Here is an 18,109-nt window from a genome sequence, read left to right on the forward strand (position 1 = left end):
CGCGCAGCACTTTTAGTTCCGGGTCAGAGACGCGTGGCGGAGACCGCTGCCGGCTCGAGGGTGGGGTCTGTGACGTGGCAGGAGCTCATTGGTCGGTGCAGCCTTCCAGCGGCCCCGGGACGAGTTTGACCTTTCTGTGCGAATTGCCCTGGAATTTTTTTTTTTCTTTTTCCGTACGGAAATACGGTTGAACTCTGCGTGGAAAGAGGAGAAAGACTTTCCTGATGTGATGACTCAGCTCGATCTTCTTAAAGGGCCTGGTACCTGAGGAAGCCGGGATATGTCAGTTACCCGAGGCGCTGCCCCCGCTTTACCGGCACCGGGATGGGCCAGAGCGGCCTCCCTGGCGGCCGGGCCTTAGGGCCTTGAGCCTGCGCTTAGCACGCACCTCTGCGCCGCTCATTCCGCCATCCTAGGCCAGATCACCCCTTTTATAAAGATTGAAGAAATTGCCTTGCTTGTTCAAGGTGAGGGAAACAGGACGGCTGTGTTTTGGGATCGCCAGTAAATTGCTCTCCTAGAATAAAACCTTCCTAAGGAAACCAGCCCCCCCCCCCCCCCCCCCCCCCCCGCAAACGTCCCCTAAACAAACTAGTCAAAGGCAGTGGATGAACATACTAGAGAGCGTCTTGGGCTTAGTGACTGAGGAATCCCGGATACGGACCCTGCTTTGGGTAAATTGTACAAGGGCGTCCGTTCTCAGCGTGGTAAAGGTTAAACTATAGTAACTATATGATCCATATAACTATATAAAGGGCAAGCCATATATTTACCTATCTCGTGTGTATATACGACAAGCGTGTTGCCCAGTGCCAAAAAGGGTTGGCGCTTAATAAACATTCTTTTTGGCCATTCTCTGAATCTTCTTTTGACTTATAAATTGGTTATTGGAGGGACGCCTGGGTGGCTCAGTAGTTGAGCGTCTGCCTAGAGCTCAGGTTGTGATTCCCCCACTGGGCTCCCCGTAGGGAGCCTGCTTCTCCCTCTGCGTAGGTCTATGCCTCTCTCTGTGTCTCTCATGAATAAAAATCTTAAAAAAAAAAAAAAAAAAAAAAACGGTTTCTGGGATTAAAAGCAATTCTAAGGAGGTGGAATGCTCAAGGCCTAAGGATGGGGGCCAGGCTCCAGATCAAGAAATAAAGGAGTGGGATCCCCGGGTGGCTCAGCGGTTTAGCGCCTGCCTTTGGCCCAGGGTGTGATCCTGGAGACCCGGGATCGAGTCCCACGTCAGGCTCCCGACATGGAGCCTGCTTCTCCCTCCTCTGTGTCTCTGCCTCTCTCTCTCTATGTCTATCATAAATAAATAAATCTTTTTTTTAAAAAAAAAGGAAAAAGAGGAGTTTGTTGGGGTGGGGGATGAGGTGATGGCAGTGCGAAGTGCTGGTAATTTGGCTTTGGGGAAAATTAGAAAGAATTGGGGGTGGGCAGTGAATGCCAAGTGTCTGGCTGGATAAGAATTGGAAGAAGTACGTCAGGCAAGAAAGAATTAAAATTTAAAAAAATTTTTTTAAAAATGAAAGAATTAAAATTGTAAAGCTTGGGGCGCCTGGGTAGCACAGTCGTTTAAGCACTGGACTTGGTTTTAGCTCAGGTCATGATATCAGGGTTGTGAGATGGAGCCCTGCACAGGGCTATGTTAAGCATAGTGTCTGCCTATGACAGTCTCTCCCTCTCCCTCTCCCCAACCTCTAAAATAAATAATTAAATTTTTTAAAAAAAGAATTGTAATGCTTTCTCTCACTCCTTATCCCATCCCCTATCTTCAAGACTGTTATTTCCTCCACCCAGGGTTCTGGTGCCTCACTTTTGACTTCACTCAACGTCTTGTTACAAGGAGGCTGTCCTTGCTAGTTGAGGATTAGCCTAGGCTTCATAAATCCCTGATCCAGGTTACTACACCAACCTCCTCACTGTTCTCCCTCTAATCCTCCTTCTAATGTGCAAATCTCCCTGTTCCTTCTAGAGCTGTGTAGATGCTTTACCCAGACCCTCTGAAATCTTTTTGTTGCTTCTTCAGATCTACATTACCTTTGATGTGCTTTCAAAAGCCAGATGCTTTTTGTCAAACTATCCTTTGGGCTAATAGAGCTGTTTTGCCCCCCACAAAATTGAAAAGAGGGTAGGGGTGCCTGGGTAGCTCAGTTGTCTAAGTGTCCATCCAGGATCCCTGGGTGGCGCAGCGGTTTGGCGCCTGCCTTTGGCCCAGGGCGCGATCCTGGAGACCCGGGATCGAATCCCACATCGGGCTCCCAGTGCATGGAGCCTGCTTCTCCCTCTGCCTATGTCTCTGCCTCTCTCTCTTTCTCTCTCTGTGAATATCATAAATAAATAAAAATTAAAAAAAAAATAAGTGTCCATCCAGTCCCGATTTTGCCTCAAGTCATGATCTCAGGGATGTGAGACTGAGCCCTATGTTGGGCTCTGCTCAGAGCACAGCGCAGAGTCTGCTTAGGATTCTTTCTCTCCTTCTCCCTCTCCCCCTCCTCCTCTCTCTCAAATAAATAAAATCATTAAATAATAATATTTAAAAAGGCTGCAAAGGGAAGTTTTCAGTTTGGAAGCTTAAGTACCTACCCACCCCTGCTTCCCAACACAGACATTAACGAACCATTGTCAAGCAGAGTTCATCCATGACTGTGGAACATATAGCTCTCTTGCCTCCAACTCTAAGGCAGAACTTACTAGCAAACTCTGAACTTTTGCCTGAGATGACATCCTTGTTTAGCCTCCTGCCCTTCCCTTTCCTGCTTCCCCCTACTTCCTAACTGGAGCCTTTTTTCAACAAATCACATGGACATAAACCTCCTTTCAGTGTCTGCTTCTAGGAAATCCAACTGTAAACATCCCTTCCTAGCTGAAAATCTGTCCATGGATTCCTGCTGCCTACGGGATAAATCCCATGCTTCCTGGCTGTACTCCAGCCTTACCCCCTGGGCTGCAGCCAGCAGGATTTTCATCCTGGTCACTGTGGTTTCCGCCACGTGGCATCTGACCTCCAGATACAATTCCTGTCTCTCCTCAATCCGCCACCTCATCACCAGTCCCACCAAGCAGAATTTCAGGCCTTTCTTCCCCTCCCTTGGGTCCACACCTGCTGTCTGGAGCCCTTTCCTTCTGCCTTCCCTACCAGGGCCCCACTGTCCCCCAGGGCCTGCCAGGGTATAATCTTATGTGTTCCTTTTCCTTGGCAGAAGCAAGCACAGCTGGCAGGCAGTATTTTTAATCTTACTCAAGCTCAGGAATCAGGTGGCTCAGGAGATTGCCCAGTCTGGTAACCTTCACCTCCAGAACCTGTGACTGCCAGGAAGGGAGGGTCAGAACTGAGGCCTGGAAGCTGTGCCAACTTGGGCTGTTGATACTGCCTGGGGCCCAGAAACATTTGTTAAATGAAGAGATTTGGGGGCAATTCTATACCTGGCCTACCAGACTGTCTGGACAGTTAGAGACTGGGACATAAGCTACTTAAACCCAAGGGCCCAGGGAACCAAAACAGGGTGGAAACAAAAGCTCACCTGCCCTCCCCACACATGGGGCCCAAAAGGGCATTCAAAATGTGAACTTTAATAACAAACAGCAGGTCAAGGTGGGGTTCCCCAGGAACAAGAATAACGGAGCTGGTGCTGGAGGCCTCAGGGGCCCCCACTTCCTCTCCTCCAAGGCCTGGAGGCAGGGAAGCAGGGGACCTCTGTAGAGGAGGGGTGGCACCGGGCTCCATGTAATTCCATCTATTTGGGGCCCTAAGACCCAAGATGCAGCAGCATGTGGAGCAGGGTGGCATCCTGCCTTGCCCAGAAGGTCCTGGCAGGGTGTGGAGCCCAGGCTAGGCAGGCAAGTGGGCCAAGGGCTGTGGGGTCAGATGCGGAAGCTTTCCTCTCGACCATCGATGTGACGGAGCCGCAAGTAGACATCTGTGCCAATGCCCTGCAAGGATTGCAGGTGGAGAGAACCGCCGAGGTACTCTGCGTAGGCCCGTGAGGTGGGCAGCCCGAAGCCAAAGCTGGGATGGGCAGAGGAAGAGGAGAGAGGCTTCAGAGGCTTAAGCCTCCTGAGCATCCCCCCAGCCCTCCACCCTGGCCAGGTGGGGCCTCACCCATGCATGGGCCCCGACTGGCCGCCACTGTGCATGTCCAGGTGGCCAAAAAGGGGGCTGATCCGGGGGTCCTGGGTGCTGGCCTCAGCTGTAGTGAAGTGGTAGTCCATAACCCGATCCAGGTCTTTGTGAGCAATTCCCCCGCCTCGGTCTGAAATCCTGGCAAGTTGTTAATAACATGGGCTTGGCTCAGCTACGGTGGGGGGGCCTCACTACTTCCCAAATAGTGCTAGGTCTGCCTTCCCGCCCCTTCCACCCAAAGATGGAATGTGATCTACCTAGACCCTTGGGCCTTGTTTTTTTATAAGTAACATCCTTCCATCCTCACTTTTCTACCTGGGCCACTGGCTGCTTTTACATTCTCATGGGATTTTACACTTATTGTCAACTCAACATCGTGGACTAGTTACCCTAACTCCCCACTCCAGGTCCCTCGGTTGCTGACAAGGATAGCGCTCTGGGACCTGCAGCTGGCCCCAGATCCACTCACATCCAGCTCATGGCATTCTTAGAACCACCAGGGACCAAGTCTCAGAGTAGGGCAGCTACTGGCTCAAGGTCATGCAGGAAGTCAGAGACAGTGCCTGGAACTCCCATGTATCCCAGCCTAACTCTCACTCAGGGCAAACCTGATGACGAGATCGATATCATTGTTGGCGATGGTGATGACCACATCTGGAACATTGTAGGGAGTGTCTAGGTGACTCTCCATCGTGGCTCTATGCAGGAGGAAAGACCAGTAGGTGGTGGTACCCCAGCCTCATCCCAGTTCCTGTCTGCCCCCTTCCAACATATTCAGCCAGCCCACCTCATAGCATTCTTGAGGAGTTCAGGCAGGATGTAGTCCAGCGGCATAGGAATGAAGGGGAAGCGGGCGGCCACATGTCCGTTGATGCGGACACGGGGGGCATTGCCATACTTGTGCTCACATAGGCGTCTGTGGATAGGAGCAAAGGTTCAAACCTAGACTAGTGAGTCTCAGATGAAGGTGATGCTGCCCCAACTATGCCCAGAGAAACTTGGCAATTTCTAGAGATATTTTTCCTTGCCACAACTGGGAGTTGCATTGAATAGAAGCCAGGGATTCTTCTAAAGACCCTAACAAGCACAGGGTAGCCCCTAAGAATAATCTGACCCAAAATGTTAAGAGTGCCACGTTGGAGAATCCCTGCCGTAGGCAAGGGCTCAGGCCCAAGCCTTCCCAGCCAAAGATATCCACCCCCTTAGCTGTTCTCGCCTTACCTGGCAAAGTCCACCCACTTTTCAATAATCTTCTTTGGTGACAAGCGAGTGCAGATGATGCCAACAAAGTCGGGCTGGCAGGAGAAAGAAAGTTAGGATTAAGCAGCACCTCGACCCACACCTCAGCCTCCAAATGCTTGCAATCTCTGGACCTCTGAAGCAGCCCAGGCCTCTCCCCAGGCCCTTGGTCCAGTCCTCAGTCCAAGGGGGACCCTGGGTCAGTCCCTTCTGCCCCACCTAGTAGATCTCAGATCCCAGCAGCCCACCTTGTCCTCATGCAGCGCCAGATGATGTGTGGCCAACATGCGGATCCCAAGCCTCGAAGTCAGTGTTTTGTCCAAGAAGAAGCGGACAAGCTTCTCATCCTGTGAAGAGTGGAGCCTCAGAAATGCCATGCCTTTCCCAAGTCCCCCCGTAGGCCCGGGTGCCCACTGTGCTGCCCCTGACCTGTATGTGCTTCCGGCTCTCACGTAGGCCCTCAGCTAAGAGGGTCACCACATCCTTGTGATCGTCCAGCAGCTGTCGCACCAGCTGGCAGTACTGGGCCTCGTCTGCCTGGTCCTTGATCTACAGGCCACAGAGTCATGAGCATGGACGTTCCAGTCCTGACCTCTCAGCCCCTCACCCTGCCCTGGCCCAGCCCTCACCGGAGGGAAGTCTGTCAGCTTCTGGAAGGCACGGATGTACAACTCGTGCTGCAAGAAAGAGGTGTGGGAATTCACAGGGATGCTGTGGGCACTGTATAGAGAACAGCCACCCACCAAGCTTACCCATAGAGATTGCCAGCCACCCCAACTCACTTGGTTTAAATCCTCATCATGGCCTTTCAAGCCTCGATAAATATGCAGCCTTAGCCTCTGAAGGCTTGGGTCTGAGCCCTCTGTGGCCCTGAAACCTTATGGCAGGCAAGTCTCTGCCACCCAAGTCCCATCTCCCAATGTGCCCCTTGGGCAGTGGGGACATTGATCTACAGTCCTGTCTAGAAAAACCCAGAACCCCACACCTCCTGAGGCCACCTTACCACGTGCAGTATGGTGGGGTTGCAGCCAATGATAAAAGGAAGGCTACGGAAACCCTTGATTCGGTGAGCGATCCTCACTGGCAACTCTTGCTGCAAGTACCGGGCACTTTTCTAGGAAAAAGGAGGGAAGTCAGGCACAGGGCCTCAGTGGCTGCACCAGAGCCCCAGGAACCAAGACACAAATAGAGGGCTGGAATCTTACCAGAAGGTGGCTGCCATCCTGAGAGCGGCCTGAATAGAGCATCATGGTCGGAGTGAGGCGGACTGAGGGCTGGAGGGGCAGATGGGCTTTGAGCACTGTATCTGCAACACCCCGCCTCCACCACATTAGCTCCACCCCTTCCCTGGACACCCACTCCAGCCCAGACTGGCCCCTGGCCAGCTGCGCACCTTCTCCGCTGCCACATCGATGGCCGACTGGTTGTAAAAGGAGGTGACAGTCTTGGAGCGCTCCCGCGCCATCTCCACGTGGTGCGTGTCGGTGGCTGACGTGGAGCGGGCCCGGAGAGAGAGTGCAGGCCCCAGCAAGGGCCGGAGTGGAGGTCCGCTCCGGGGACCGCTCCCCAACACGGACGCCAGTATCATCTTCCTGCCCTGTTCCTTTGTTTCTTTGTTAGACTGGGCAGCCGCTAGGGCAGAGGACCGGATGGACGGAGGCGACCCCAAAACGGAGCAAGGGGCTATGTGGGTGGGCAAGGGGCTCTTCTCCGACTTCAGGAGTGACGGCAGGTCAAGGATGCTGACGAGCTCAGCCCCCAGGGAGCAGCTCCCATCTGCGGAGTGGACGGGGAAGGGGGAGTTGTAAGGGTCTGAATCCAGACAATCCGCACCATCTCTCCACGTGGACACGGGTACCATCAGACCTGGGTAATCTCTACCCACCCATCCAACCACCTCCCCAAACACCTACAGGCCGAGCCTGCACAACCTCGTTTGCCCGGGCTACTCTTCAACTTGAGGCTCTACCCGGTGCCTGGAGGGGAGGGGATCCTCAGACCCGTCCAGTCGGAAAACACCAGCCTCGCTCCCTGTGGTCCTGGGCACCCTCGTTCAGGGGGCGGGGCTGACCCCTACTCAGTGCCTTCAGGCTCGGGCCCCCCACAAGCGTGGCCCGCGCGTGCAAGGCACACAGCTTCGTGCCCCCGGGGGCCGGCTGTACCGAAGCGGCAGCCCTGGAGTCGCCGTCTGGGCTCCCCCTCCGCAGGGCCACTTGGTTCGGCCCGAATCCCCCCTGTATGGTAGATGCCACCCCGGTCCACGCGCACGCCGCGGTCCCGCTCAATAGCGGCGGCTACGAGCACGCGCCGCCGAGCCTCCGCAGGCAGGGTCTGCGCGGGTCGTTCCACTTACCGCGGGGCCAGGGCCAGGGCCGGGCCCGAGGTCCGAGCGGAACGGCCCAACAGTCGACCGGCCGGGCTAGCCGAGCCGCCTGCGCCCTCTGCCGCCGTGACGTCATGTGGGCTTTGGGGGCCCGGTGCCTCCTGGGAGTTGTAGTTCGGAGCCAGACCATCCCAGCTACTCCTCTCGAGGCTCCTGGACCCCCAAGTGAATTCCACAGCTCCCTTTACAATTCTTTCGGAGTTATCTGTGGTCTCCCTGGGTCTCTGTCTGCTGCTTTATAAAATGGGCTTCCTGGGAAAGAAATGGGAGAGGGCGGAAAGACCCTTCGATGTAAAGCACACAGACCAAACCCTACCTGGTTCCCTTCCCTGTGGTCCCATCCTTCCATTTTTTGACTGATTTGTGGCAAATCAGACTGCTGGTTCAAATCCCAGTTCAGCCTTTTACTATCCGGGGCAATTTACTTAAAAACTGCTGAATGGGGCAGCCCCAGTGGCGCAGCAGTTTAGCGCCGCCTGCAGCCCGGGGCGTGATCCTGGAGACCTAGGATCGAGTCCCACATCGGACTCCCTGCATGGAGCCCGCTTCTCTCTCTGCCTCTGTCTCTCTCTGTGTGTCTCTATGAATAAATAAATAAAATCTTTAAAAAAAAAACTGAATGCTTTAATATCTGTGTTGGTATAATGAGGATGTATCAACTCTGGGGTTGTGTGGATATATGAGTTTATGTATGTCAAGTGCCTAGAACAGCGCCAAGGTGGAATTAACACTATGTGAGTGTTTTTTCCCTCCCCCAGAGGAAAGCTTCAGCGTCATTAATCCTGAAGAAGGCTGCACATGATGGAAGCCTCAAATAGGATCTGGGACATTGGTACAGGTGCAGAATGAGTAGGAGGAGCCCAGGTGCCCAAGCTGGAGTGGGAAGGGCATGACAAGACAGAGGATAGCCTGGAAAATCTGAGGGCAGCCATGTGGAGGCTAGGAAGGAGAGGGGCTGAATGGGGCGACCAGAACCAGATCACCAAGGGCAAGGAGTCTGCATTTGTCCTGAGACAGTAAGAAGTCACTGAAGGGATTTAATTTGATCTGCTCCTTAGAACCCTGTGGCTGTAGTGTTTGGGTGGTTGAAACCAAATGCAGAGAAACCAGTGAAAAAGCAACTTACTTTTTCTAAGGAGTTGATGGAGAGACTTTTCAGCGTGTAAGACTGTGTGTGTGTGTGTGTGTACTTGTATTTGCACTGATCAGATTTTTCTTTACCATAGTAGGTATGTATTTTCTAAATTTTTTTTTTTTAATTTTTAAATTAAAAAAAAGGACTAGTTGAAGCAGGGAACATCTTCGGAGCCGTCTTTAAACTTCAGCAGAGGTGGGGCCCTTTACCACAGCCGGCCAGCAGGCCTGGGGAAGCCTGGGGAGGTCTGTATACCGCGCAGGAGGAGAGGGCTCCCTGAGGCTCGGGATTTCCTCCTTTCCGCCGCATCCGCACACCATTCCCACCCTTTCTTTCCCAGCAGCCTGGCGACATCCGGGAGCGAGGCCAGGAGGCCACTGAGCTCTGGAGGAAGGCGCGCCTCGAGTGGGGGACGAGGGGAGAGGGGTGGGTGGCCCCGGTGGGGAGGACAGCACGCGCCGACACGCAAGGGACTCGCCGGGCTCGCAGGGTGTCAGAACCCGCGCTCACGCGGCCGCGGCGTGGCCCGAGACGGCCCGGAGGCTGGGCAGGACTTCACCCCATTTGACCCGGCGCGCTCCAGCCGCGCTCGGCCTGAACTCGCTGCTGTCACCCGGCGGCGGAGGTGGGCCATGCACCCACGGGGTTCCTAATAGTCACAGTTCAGACTGGTCCGGCCCTCCTCTAAGGGCCTCCTGTTGGATTAATCTCATCTTCGGAGCAACTCTCTGAGGCAGTTTCTTTCTTTCTTTTTTTTTTTTAATTTTTATTTATTTATGATAGTCACACAGAGAGAGAGAGAGAGGCAGAGACACAGGCAGAGGGAGAAGCAGGCTCCATGCACTGGGAGCCCGATGTGGGATTCGATCCCGGGTCTCCAGGATCGCGCCCTGGGCCAAAGGCAGGCGCTAAACGCTGCGCCACCCAGGGATCCCTCTGAGGCAGTTTCGATCACTATTCTCACTTTACAGTAAGATCCAAAGACTCCTCCCCCTCTTGTCTCCCTCTGTCCTTACCCCACACGCAACGGCTCCAGCCAGGCTCATCTCCCTGTTGCTCCCTAAACATACCAGGTATGTTCTGCCTCTGAGCCTTGCACTGGCTGTTCCCTCTGCCGGGAACACCCTTCCCCTAGATATCCACATAGCTTACCTCTCCCCTCCTTCAAGCTTTTGCCCAAATGTCAACTGAATGAAGCCCACCCTCACCATCCTATTTAAACTTGCAGTCACCTCCATTCCCCTCACCCCGTTCAATTTTTTATTTTATTTTTAATTTTTTATTTTTATTGTAGCATTTGTCACCAACATACTACATACTTTATGTGTTGATTATATTAATTGCTCATTTTTCTCTTTTTTTTAGTTTTGTTTGTTTGTTTGTTTTGTTTATTTATTTATGAGAGACAGAGAGAGAGAGAGGCAGAGACACAGGCAGAGGAAGAAGCAGGCTACACTCAGGGAGCCGGATGTGGGACTCGATCCTGGGACTCCGGGATCACACCCTGAATCAAAGGTAGACGCTCAACCGCTGAGCCAGCTAGGCGTCCCTCATTATTTTTTTTAAGTAAACTCTAAACCAACCGTGGGACTTGGACTCATGACCCCCAGATCAAGAGTCACATGCTCTACCAACCGAGCTAGGCAGACACCCCTACAATCATTCTTTTTTGAAAGGATCACTTTGATTGCAGTGTGGATGAGGAACAAGTATACCCAGGAGAATAGTAAGGAGACTACTGCATTTATCTAGGAAGGAGATGAAGATAGCTTGAACCAGAGTAGTGGTCTGCATAGATTACAGGGATTGAGAGAGTGGTCCAGGAGGAGTGGCTTGGGTGAATGAAGGGGGCATATTTAAAATGGGAAATCCCGGGGATCCCTGGGTGGCTCAGTGGTTTAGCGCCTGCCTCTGGCCCAGGGCGCAATCCTTGAGTCCCGGGATCGAGTCCCAGGATCGAGTCCCACGTTAGGCTCCCGGCATGGAGCCTGCTCTCCCTCTGCCTGTGTCTCTGCCTCTCTCTCTCTCTCTCTCTCTCTCTATGTCTATCATAAATAAATAAATAAATCTTTAAAAAAAAGAAATAATAAAAAATAAGATGGGAAATCCCATAGGAAGAACAGGTTTGGGGAAGTTTAAGGGGTTCACTTTTGGGTGAATTGCATTACATCTGAATGACCTTGAGGCATCCAGGTGGTGACATCCAAGAGGTATTTCTATTATGGGGTTTGGAGCCGAGGAGAGAGATCTAGGCTCAGGTCAGAAGTTGGAGGCTGTGACCTGTAGGGAGTAAGAGGAGATGGGAGAAAATAACGCTGTCCCATGTGGCAGTCTGTATTTCCAAGAATGGCCCACTGCACATGAACTTCTTAGAATATTACTTTGACACTTCTCAAATCAAGAGATGGAGTTCTAGGGCACCTGGGTGGCATAGTTGGTTAAGTGGCTGACTCTAGTTTTTGACTCAGGTTATGATCTTGGGGTCCTGGGTTGGAGCCCCAAGTCAGACTCCATGCTCAGCGTGGAGTCTGCTTGGAATTCTCTTCTCTCTCTGTCCGTCCCCCATGTGCACACTTGCTCTCTCTCTCTCTTAAATAAATAAATAAAATCTGAAACACCTGGATGGCTTAGTGGTTGAGTGTCTGCCTTCAGCTCAGGTCGTGATCCTGGGGTCCTGGGATCAAGTCCTGCATTGGGCTCCCCGCAGAGAGCCTGCTTCTCCCTCTGCCTATGTCTCTGCCTTTCTCCCTGTGTCTCTCATGAAAAAATAAACAAAATCTATAAATAAATAAATAAATAAATAAATAAATAAATAAATAAATATTTTAAAAAATGCAATTCTATGTTCCTTCCCTTGGAACTGAGGAGGCTTGTGTTACAGTGGAAGGGATACCATGTGACTTTGTTTTAAACATTTTATTTTTTTTAAGATTTTATTTTTATTTTTTCACGAGAGACAGAGAGAGAGAGAGAGAGAGAAAGAGAGAGAGGCAAAGACACAGGCAGAGGGAGAAGCAGGCTCCATGCAGGGAGCCCGATGCTGGACTCGATCCTGGGACTCCAGGATCACGCCCTGGGCCAAAGGCAGGCGCTAAACTGCTGAGCCACCCAGGGATCCCCTAAACATTTTATATTTAAGTAATATGTATGCTCAATGTGGGGCTCAAACTTACAACCCTAAGATCAAGAGTCAAATGCTCCACTAACTTAGCAAGGTGCCCTACTATATGACTTTTAAAGCTACATCATAAAAGATGATTCAGCTTCCACTTCACTCCCTGGAGCGCTTGTACTAGAATCCTGAGCTGCTATGCAGGCAGTTTGACTGTCCTGTATCAATCACCTATCACTGTGTAACAAATCACCCCCACAACATCCCGGCTCAAAACAATAAACATTTAGTATCTCATACAGTTTCTTTGGGTCAGGAATCTAGAAGCAGCTAAGTTATGTGGTTCTGGCTCAGGATCTCACATGAAGTTCCAGTCAAGACGTTGGTTAATACTACAGTCATCTGAAGGCTTGACTGATGCTGGAGGATCCAATTCCAGGGTGGCTCTCACATGCCTTACAAGTTCATGCTGGTTGTTGGCAAAAGGAATCAGTTCCTTACTAAGTGGTCCATTCCCTAGACTGCCTGAGTGTCCTCATAACATGGCAACTGGCTTCACACAGAGCCAGTGATCTGAGAGGGCACAAGATAGAAGCCGCAGTATCTTTATGACTTAGCCATTAAAACAATACACCATAATTTCTGTATTATCCTATGGGCTCAGGTCAGCCCTGTCTAGTGTAGAAAGAGACTACATAATGAATGAAATGAATACTAGAAAATGGAACTCATTCAGGACAATTTTGAAAGCTGGCTATTGTAGCCTCGAGACTGCATGCTGTGAGGAAGCCCAAACTAGCCCATACAGAGAGACTATATGGATCCTGAGACTACAAAAAAAGAGAAAGAATTGCTAGGTTAGCCCCCAGCTGCTTCAAACTCCCATTGTTCCAGCATTAGCCATCATTTGACTGCAGCTATGGGAGCCAGCATTCTCAGCCAAAATTCTCTTCCCAAATTCCCAACCTATAAAATCTGTAAGAGAAAATAAAATAGGGGATCCCTGGGTGGCTCAGCAGTTTAGCGCCTGCCTTTGGCCCAGGGCACAATCCTGGAGTCCCGGGATCGAGTTCTACATCAGGCTCCCTGCATGGAGCCTGCTTCTCCCTCCTCCTGTGTCTCTGCCTCTCTCTCTCTCTCTGTCTCTCTCTTTCTCTCTCTCTAAGTCTATCATAAATAAATCTTTTTTAAAAAAAGAAAAGAAAATGACCATTTTTATTTCAAGCCATTCTTTTTTGTGATGATTTGTTGAACAGCAGTACACCCTCAATGATTCCCACCTTCTGGTATTCACACTACTCTGTATTCTCTTCCAGAACTGACTAGGGCTGATGTGTCCCCACAGGGTAATGGAGATGAGACAATGGCCTAAGGCTGCTGTGACAAATTACCACAAACTTGGGATGCTTGGGTGTCTCAGCGGTTGAGCGTCTGCCTTCAGCTCAGGGCGTGATCCTGGAGATCCGGGATCGAGTCCCACATCGGGCTCCCTGCATGGAGCCCGCTTCTCCCTCTGCCTGCATCTCTGCCCCTCTCTCTGTGTCTCTCATGAATAAATGAATAAAATCTTTATAAAAAAATTACCACAAACTTAGTCGCTTAAAACAACACAACTTTATTCTCTCATAGTTTTGCAGTTCCGAAGTCTGACAAGTGTCTCACTGGGCTAAAACCAAGATATCAACAGTTCCTTTCCAGACACTTTTGGGCAGAGTCCATTTCTCTGCTTTTTCTAGAGGACACCCAACATTTCTGAGTTCATGACCTCCTTCCTCCATCTTCAAAGCCAACAACATTCCAACCTCTCTATGCCTTTTTTCTGTAGTCCCCTCTCTGATTCTCTTCTTCTAATACCCTTTCTCATTTCGCCCCTCAACCTTTATCATTTTTAAGGATGCTTGTGATTATATTGGATGCACAGGATAATCTGTTTTAAAAACCAGCAGATTAGTAATCTTAATTCCATCTGCAATCTTAATTCCTGTTTGCCATGGAACCAAACATATTCATAGGTCCTTGGGATTAGAACATGGGCATCTTTGGAAGCCATTATTCTGTTGACCATGCTCCCTGGAAGAAGAGTGGGTCTGAGAAGGAACAGCCAGAGAGACAGGAGAGCCAGCAGGAGAGTGAAATATCACAGAATCCAGAGAAAGTTCCTGGGCAGGAGTGCTCAATAGTGACTAATACTGTTGATAGGTCAATCATGATAAGCACTCAAAAATATCCATGGGAGGGGTACTTGGCTGCTCAGTAGGAAGAATATAAGACTCTTGATCTCGGGTTTGTGAATCTGAGCTCGATATTGGATGCAGAAATTACTACACACACACACACACACACACATCCATTGGATTTAGCATTCTGATGACATCAGCTATTAGTTGTCAGGGAAGAGTTTGGGGGCAGGAACTAACTTATGGTGTGGTGGGCAGCAAGGAAGAAGTGAGTAAGTACAAAGTAGAAGTGTAAAATCTTCCCCAAAACTTGACTGTGAAGGGAGATTTGTTACTGTTTCTAAAATGAGGAAAGAGAAGCAAGTTTCAATGCAGAGGAGAAGGAAGGAGAGGTATAGGAGAGATGGGTCATCATTAGATGTGATGTCTGCAAGGGAAAGAGTGCAGCTAACCCAGGGAAGGCTTGGAAAAGAGGTATCCTTGGGTCGATCTAGACTCAGGTTTGCCAGGCTGGCACGACAGTAGAACAGAAGTTAGGATAATGTCTGGGACGCCTGGGTGGCTCAGCAGTTGAGCTTCTGCCTTTGGCTCAGGTCATAATCCCGCCATCCCAGGATCAGACTCCCTGCTTGGAGCCTGCTTCTCCTTCTGCCTCTCTGTGTGTCTCTCATGAATAAGTAATAAAATATTCTTAAAAAGAAAAAAGAAGTTAGGATAATGTCAAGAGTGTGGCGGTGGTAATGGACCTGGGAATTTAAGGGTGAGAGAAGTAGGGGAAGGAGAGGAGGGAGAGGCGGAGGAGAGGGAGGGAGGGAGGGAGATTGGCCTGCAGGTGGCGCTGATGAAGCAGGAGGGAATGGCTGAGCAAGCTATGAGGATTGGAGATTATAGACCTAATAGTATCTGAAATAATAATTTCAGCGAAAATGCTGGTTCTTAATTGGATCGCAGCGTTTTCTGGATTCCCTGATCCCTCGGTCCCTAAGCCTTGGATGTGCCAAGGCTTAAAACAGCTTGGCGTAGCGTAAACGCTAAACTGTTAGCCGCAGTAATATAATTTCTTAAAACTCGGAGACTCCATTTCCCTTGAGGCATTGCGGCCGCTCCGACTACAAGTCCCATCATGCCAGGCAGGCCGTGTGCGCTGAAATTCCCTGGTCCCCCAATCTGGTTTTCCACTCCCAGCATTCCTCCCTGTTTTCCTACCCTGCCCGCACGCCTAAACGGGTTGCCGGAACAACCAATTGGGTCAAGGAGTGCAAGGCCAGGCAGGCCAATCGCCTCGCCGGAGGGGCGGGAGAAGGCGTGGCCACACCCTGGCCCCGCCCCTGCTCCGTGGCTCGTTCCCTGCGGACTAGCGCCTCGGGCGTGACCAGGAGACATGAGCGCTACCTGGGGGAACCCGGGATGGGTGAGGCTCGCGCTGTGCCTCGCGGGCTTAGTGCTCTCCCTGTACGCGCTGCACGTGAAGGCGGCGCGCGCCCGGGACCGGGATTACCGTGCGCTCTGCGACGTGGGCACCGCCATCAGCTGTTCGCGCGTTTTCTCCTCCAGGTGCGCGCGGGAGTGCAAGGCTTGGGGGAACGGGGCTGCTCGGCTGGGCGGCCAGGTTGCCAACCGCTTCTGGAGCCTGGGATCGGGATGCCCCGTGAGCGGACCCGTGGGGGCGGGGCTGCTTGAAGGGTCGTTGCCTGGAGATGGAAGTGTGGGGCCTGGGGTGAGGGGGTGTAGACAGTGTTGTTGGGCACTGGGTTTATTCCGGGGAGTAGCACGTAGATCCTGATAACAAGGAATAAGGGTAACCGGGTAGAAGAGGGAATGGAATAGCGTAGAGCGACTGATGATGGTCTTGAGGATGGCTGTGACTGGGGATAAGGGCTGGGCTGGCTATGCATGAGGGCCTGGGGTTGGTCGAATACAAAGTGGGGAGTGGGCGGACAGGGAGCTGGAGATTTAGAGGACCAGGACGGAGAGATTCTGCACTGTATGCCCAGTCTCTGGTAACTCTGTAAAAGCAAGGTCAACTTTCTATCTACCTTGCCATCTTAAGAATTATTAAAGGTCTAGGATGCAAAGAGGGGCGTGTATGGTGGAGCCATGGCTAGGCTGGCCTGGCCTGGAGGTAGGGGAGGACAGGAGTGACATGGAATCCTGATCTGGCCAAAGGGAGGCTAGCGAGGAGGTCATTGACCGTTGGACTCTGGAGGGCATGGGGAGGGAAGGGGGAAGTACAGCCTAGGTGGCTTTTAGAAAATCACCCGTCCAGGACAAGGCCAAGGCACTGGGTTACCACTCCTCACCTGGGCCCTTCCCTCCACCAGGTGGGGCCGGGGCTTTGGACTGGTGGAACAGGTGCTCGGCCAGGACAGCATCCTCAATCAATCCAATAGCATATTCGGTTGCATCTTCTACACTTTACAGCTGTTATTAGGTGAGTGGTCCCGCCCCTTCCCTGTAGGCCCCGCCTCTTCCTGACAGGCCCCCTCCCCCTTGGCCAGCCCAGCTCAACCCCATCCCTGGCAATCTTGGTGACCCAGACGGGCTGAGCACCTGGGGGCGGGAACTAACAAGTCTCACTTGGTTTAGGTACTGTCAAAGCCAGCAGGGCTCTTAAAGGATCCTAAGACTCCACACTTTTGTGGAAAAGACTCCGTAGTTACTCTCTGAGGGGACTCCAAGGACTGCTTCTCTTTCATCTCATGTAGAGCTCAGCGGGAAAATTCACTATTTGGGTTCTAGGGATCATTGAACTGATAGGAGAACAAAGGCCTTCGTGAGGCCCATCAGAGCCTCTCATTTTAGAGACTCTTACCCAGCAGAGTCTAGGGGGGTACCCTGAAGTCAAAGCAGTGTTCTAGAGGTGGCCAGTCCCTGAAGCCCATGCCTGAGCCTTGTCTGCCTTGCAGGTTGCCTCCGGGCCCGCTGGGCATCTATCCTGCTGGTGCTGAGTTCCCTGGTGTCTCTTATCGGTTCTGTCTACCTGGCCTGGATCCTATTCTTCGTACTCTATGATTTCTGCATCGTTTGCATCACCACCTATGCCATCAATGTGGGCCTGGTTGTGCTCAGCTTCCGGAAGGTCCAGGAGCCGCAGGGCAAGGTCAAGGGGCACTGAGCCCTCACCCAAGCCAGGCTGACCTCATGCCCTGCCAAGGGGGCCATGTCTGGGTCCTTAGAAGAGTCTGCAACCTAACACCACCATACTCCCACACAAGACAATGGACCAAATGTGCCACACTCTTTCCTCCACCCTAGTGCCTCTGGCTTTGTCCCCAAGGGCTGGTTTCCAAAGTTCCTGCCATCGCCCAAGGAGGGAAGGTTCTGAGCAATAAAATTTCTTAAATAAATTGGCTAAGTCTGAGCCATCTGTCTGCGAGGGACCCTAGTGTTGGGCCTCCCCCCGTCTTGCCTCCTCTGTACTAGAAGCATATGAGTGAGAGGGAGAGTGGAGGACCTACCTAGAAAGGATGGTTAGTCCCTTCTTCAGCGTGTATAGTCAGTAAGAGTTGGTGTACCATCAGCCCCACCCCTAAGAAACAGGCTGGCAGCTCATCCTTGCTGCCCAATGAGAGCCAGACTTTCTCTTCGGGGACAGCCTGCATGGGCAAACTACTTTTCTACTTCTGCACATGCTTGCTGGCAAGTTCTTCCTGTGGTCTAACTGTAACCCCTTCAGCTGCCTTATCTATCACCCCAAGTCAGTCTTGGCAGCCCTGGAAGACCAGGGACACATTTTGAGTATTTTTGTTTTATTTTTCCTAATATATACCAAGCACTTAGCCACATGCCAAGGACTGCTTAAGAACATATGTTAACTCATGTAACCCTTATATATCCAATTGTATTATCCCTATCTTGATGAGGAAATGGGGACAGAGAGGGTAAGTAATTTATGTAAGACCACACAGCTAGTGCCAGGGAGGGGATTAGTGGGCTCTCAGGATTTGGATCC

The 18,109-nt window shown here is 51.6% G+C and overlaps 2 protein-coding genes across 3 annotated transcripts; one reads left to right on the top strand and one right to left on the bottom strand.

Annotated features, from left to right (window-relative positions):
- Nucleotides 1–3,508: 3,508 nt before the first annotated feature.
- On the bottom strand, nucleotides 3,509–7,828 carry BCKDK (branched chain keto acid dehydrogenase kinase). Its single transcript, XM_038539746.1, has 12 exons — nucleotides 7,704–7,828; nucleotides 6,744–7,126; nucleotides 6,556–6,624; nucleotides 6,354–6,464; nucleotides 5,980–6,027; nucleotides 5,780–5,899; nucleotides 5,599–5,697; nucleotides 5,333–5,406; nucleotides 4,899–5,027; nucleotides 4,720–4,809; nucleotides 4,091–4,249; nucleotides 3,509–3,997 (listed from the first exon to the last, which is right to left on the bottom strand). The coding sequence occupies exons 1-12, from the start codon at nucleotides 7,807–7,809 to the stop codon at nucleotides 3,853–3,855; spliced, it is 1,533 nt and encodes a 510-aa protein (XP_038395674.1). The 5' UTR covers nucleotides 7,810–7,828; the 3' UTR covers nucleotides 3,509–3,852.
- A 7,629-nt stretch (nucleotides 7,829–15,457) lies between these two features.
- On the top strand, nucleotides 15,458–17,504 carry VKORC1 (vitamin K epoxide reductase complex subunit 1). Of its 2 annotated transcripts, XM_038539757.1 has the most exons (3): nucleotides 15,470–15,711; nucleotides 16,479–16,588; nucleotides 17,064–17,504. In XM_038539757.1, exons 1-3 carry the CDS (start codon nucleotides 15,539–15,541, stop codon nucleotides 17,270–17,272), a joined length of 492 nt encoding a protein of 163 aa, XP_038395685.1. In that variant the 5' UTR covers nucleotides 15,470–15,538; the 3' UTR covers nucleotides 17,273–17,504. The 2 variants fall into 2 exon arrangements, with proteins under 2 accessions (XP_038395686.1, XP_038395685.1); XM_038539758.1 differs by lacking the exon at nucleotides 16,479–16,588 and having other exon boundaries at nucleotides 15,458–15,711; nucleotides 17,064–17,169.
- The last annotated feature ends 605 nt before the right edge of the window (nucleotides 17,505–18,109 follow it).

Source organism: Canis lupus, chromosome 6, assembly GCF_011100685.1.
Source record: "Canis lupus familiaris isolate Mischka breed German Shepherd chromosome 6, alternate assembly UU_Cfam_GSD_1.0, whole genome shotgun sequence".
In the NCBI taxonomy this organism is placed as follows: Eukaryota; Metazoa; Chordata; class Mammalia; order Carnivora; family Canidae; genus Canis; species Canis lupus.

Coding starts and splice junctions, on each gene's coding strand:
- BCKDK (XM_038539746.1), bottom strand. CDS start 7,809: ATGACGTCACGGCGGCAGAGGGCGCAGGCGGCTCGGCTAGCCCGGCCG. Junction 6,625..6,743: donor TCGATGTGGCAGCGGAGAAG/GTGCGCAGCTGG, acceptor CTGCCCCTCCAG/CCCTCAGTCCGCCTCACTCC. Junction 5,407..5,598: donor TGGCGCTGCATGAGGACAAG/GTGGGCTGCTGG, acceptor TTCTCCTGCCAG/CCCGACTTTGTTGGCATCAT.
- VKORC1 (XM_038539757.1), top strand. CDS start 15,539: ATGAGCGCTACCTGGGGGAACCCGGGATGGGTGAGGCTCGCGCTGTGC. Junction 15,712..16,478: donor TCGCGCGTTTTCTCCTCCAG/GTGCGCGCGGGA, acceptor TCCCTCCACCAG/GTGGGGCCGGGGCTTTGGAC. Junction 16,589..17,063: donor CACTTTACAGCTGTTATTAG/GTGAGTGGTCCC, acceptor TCTGCCTTGCAG/GTTGCCTCCGGGCCCGCTGG.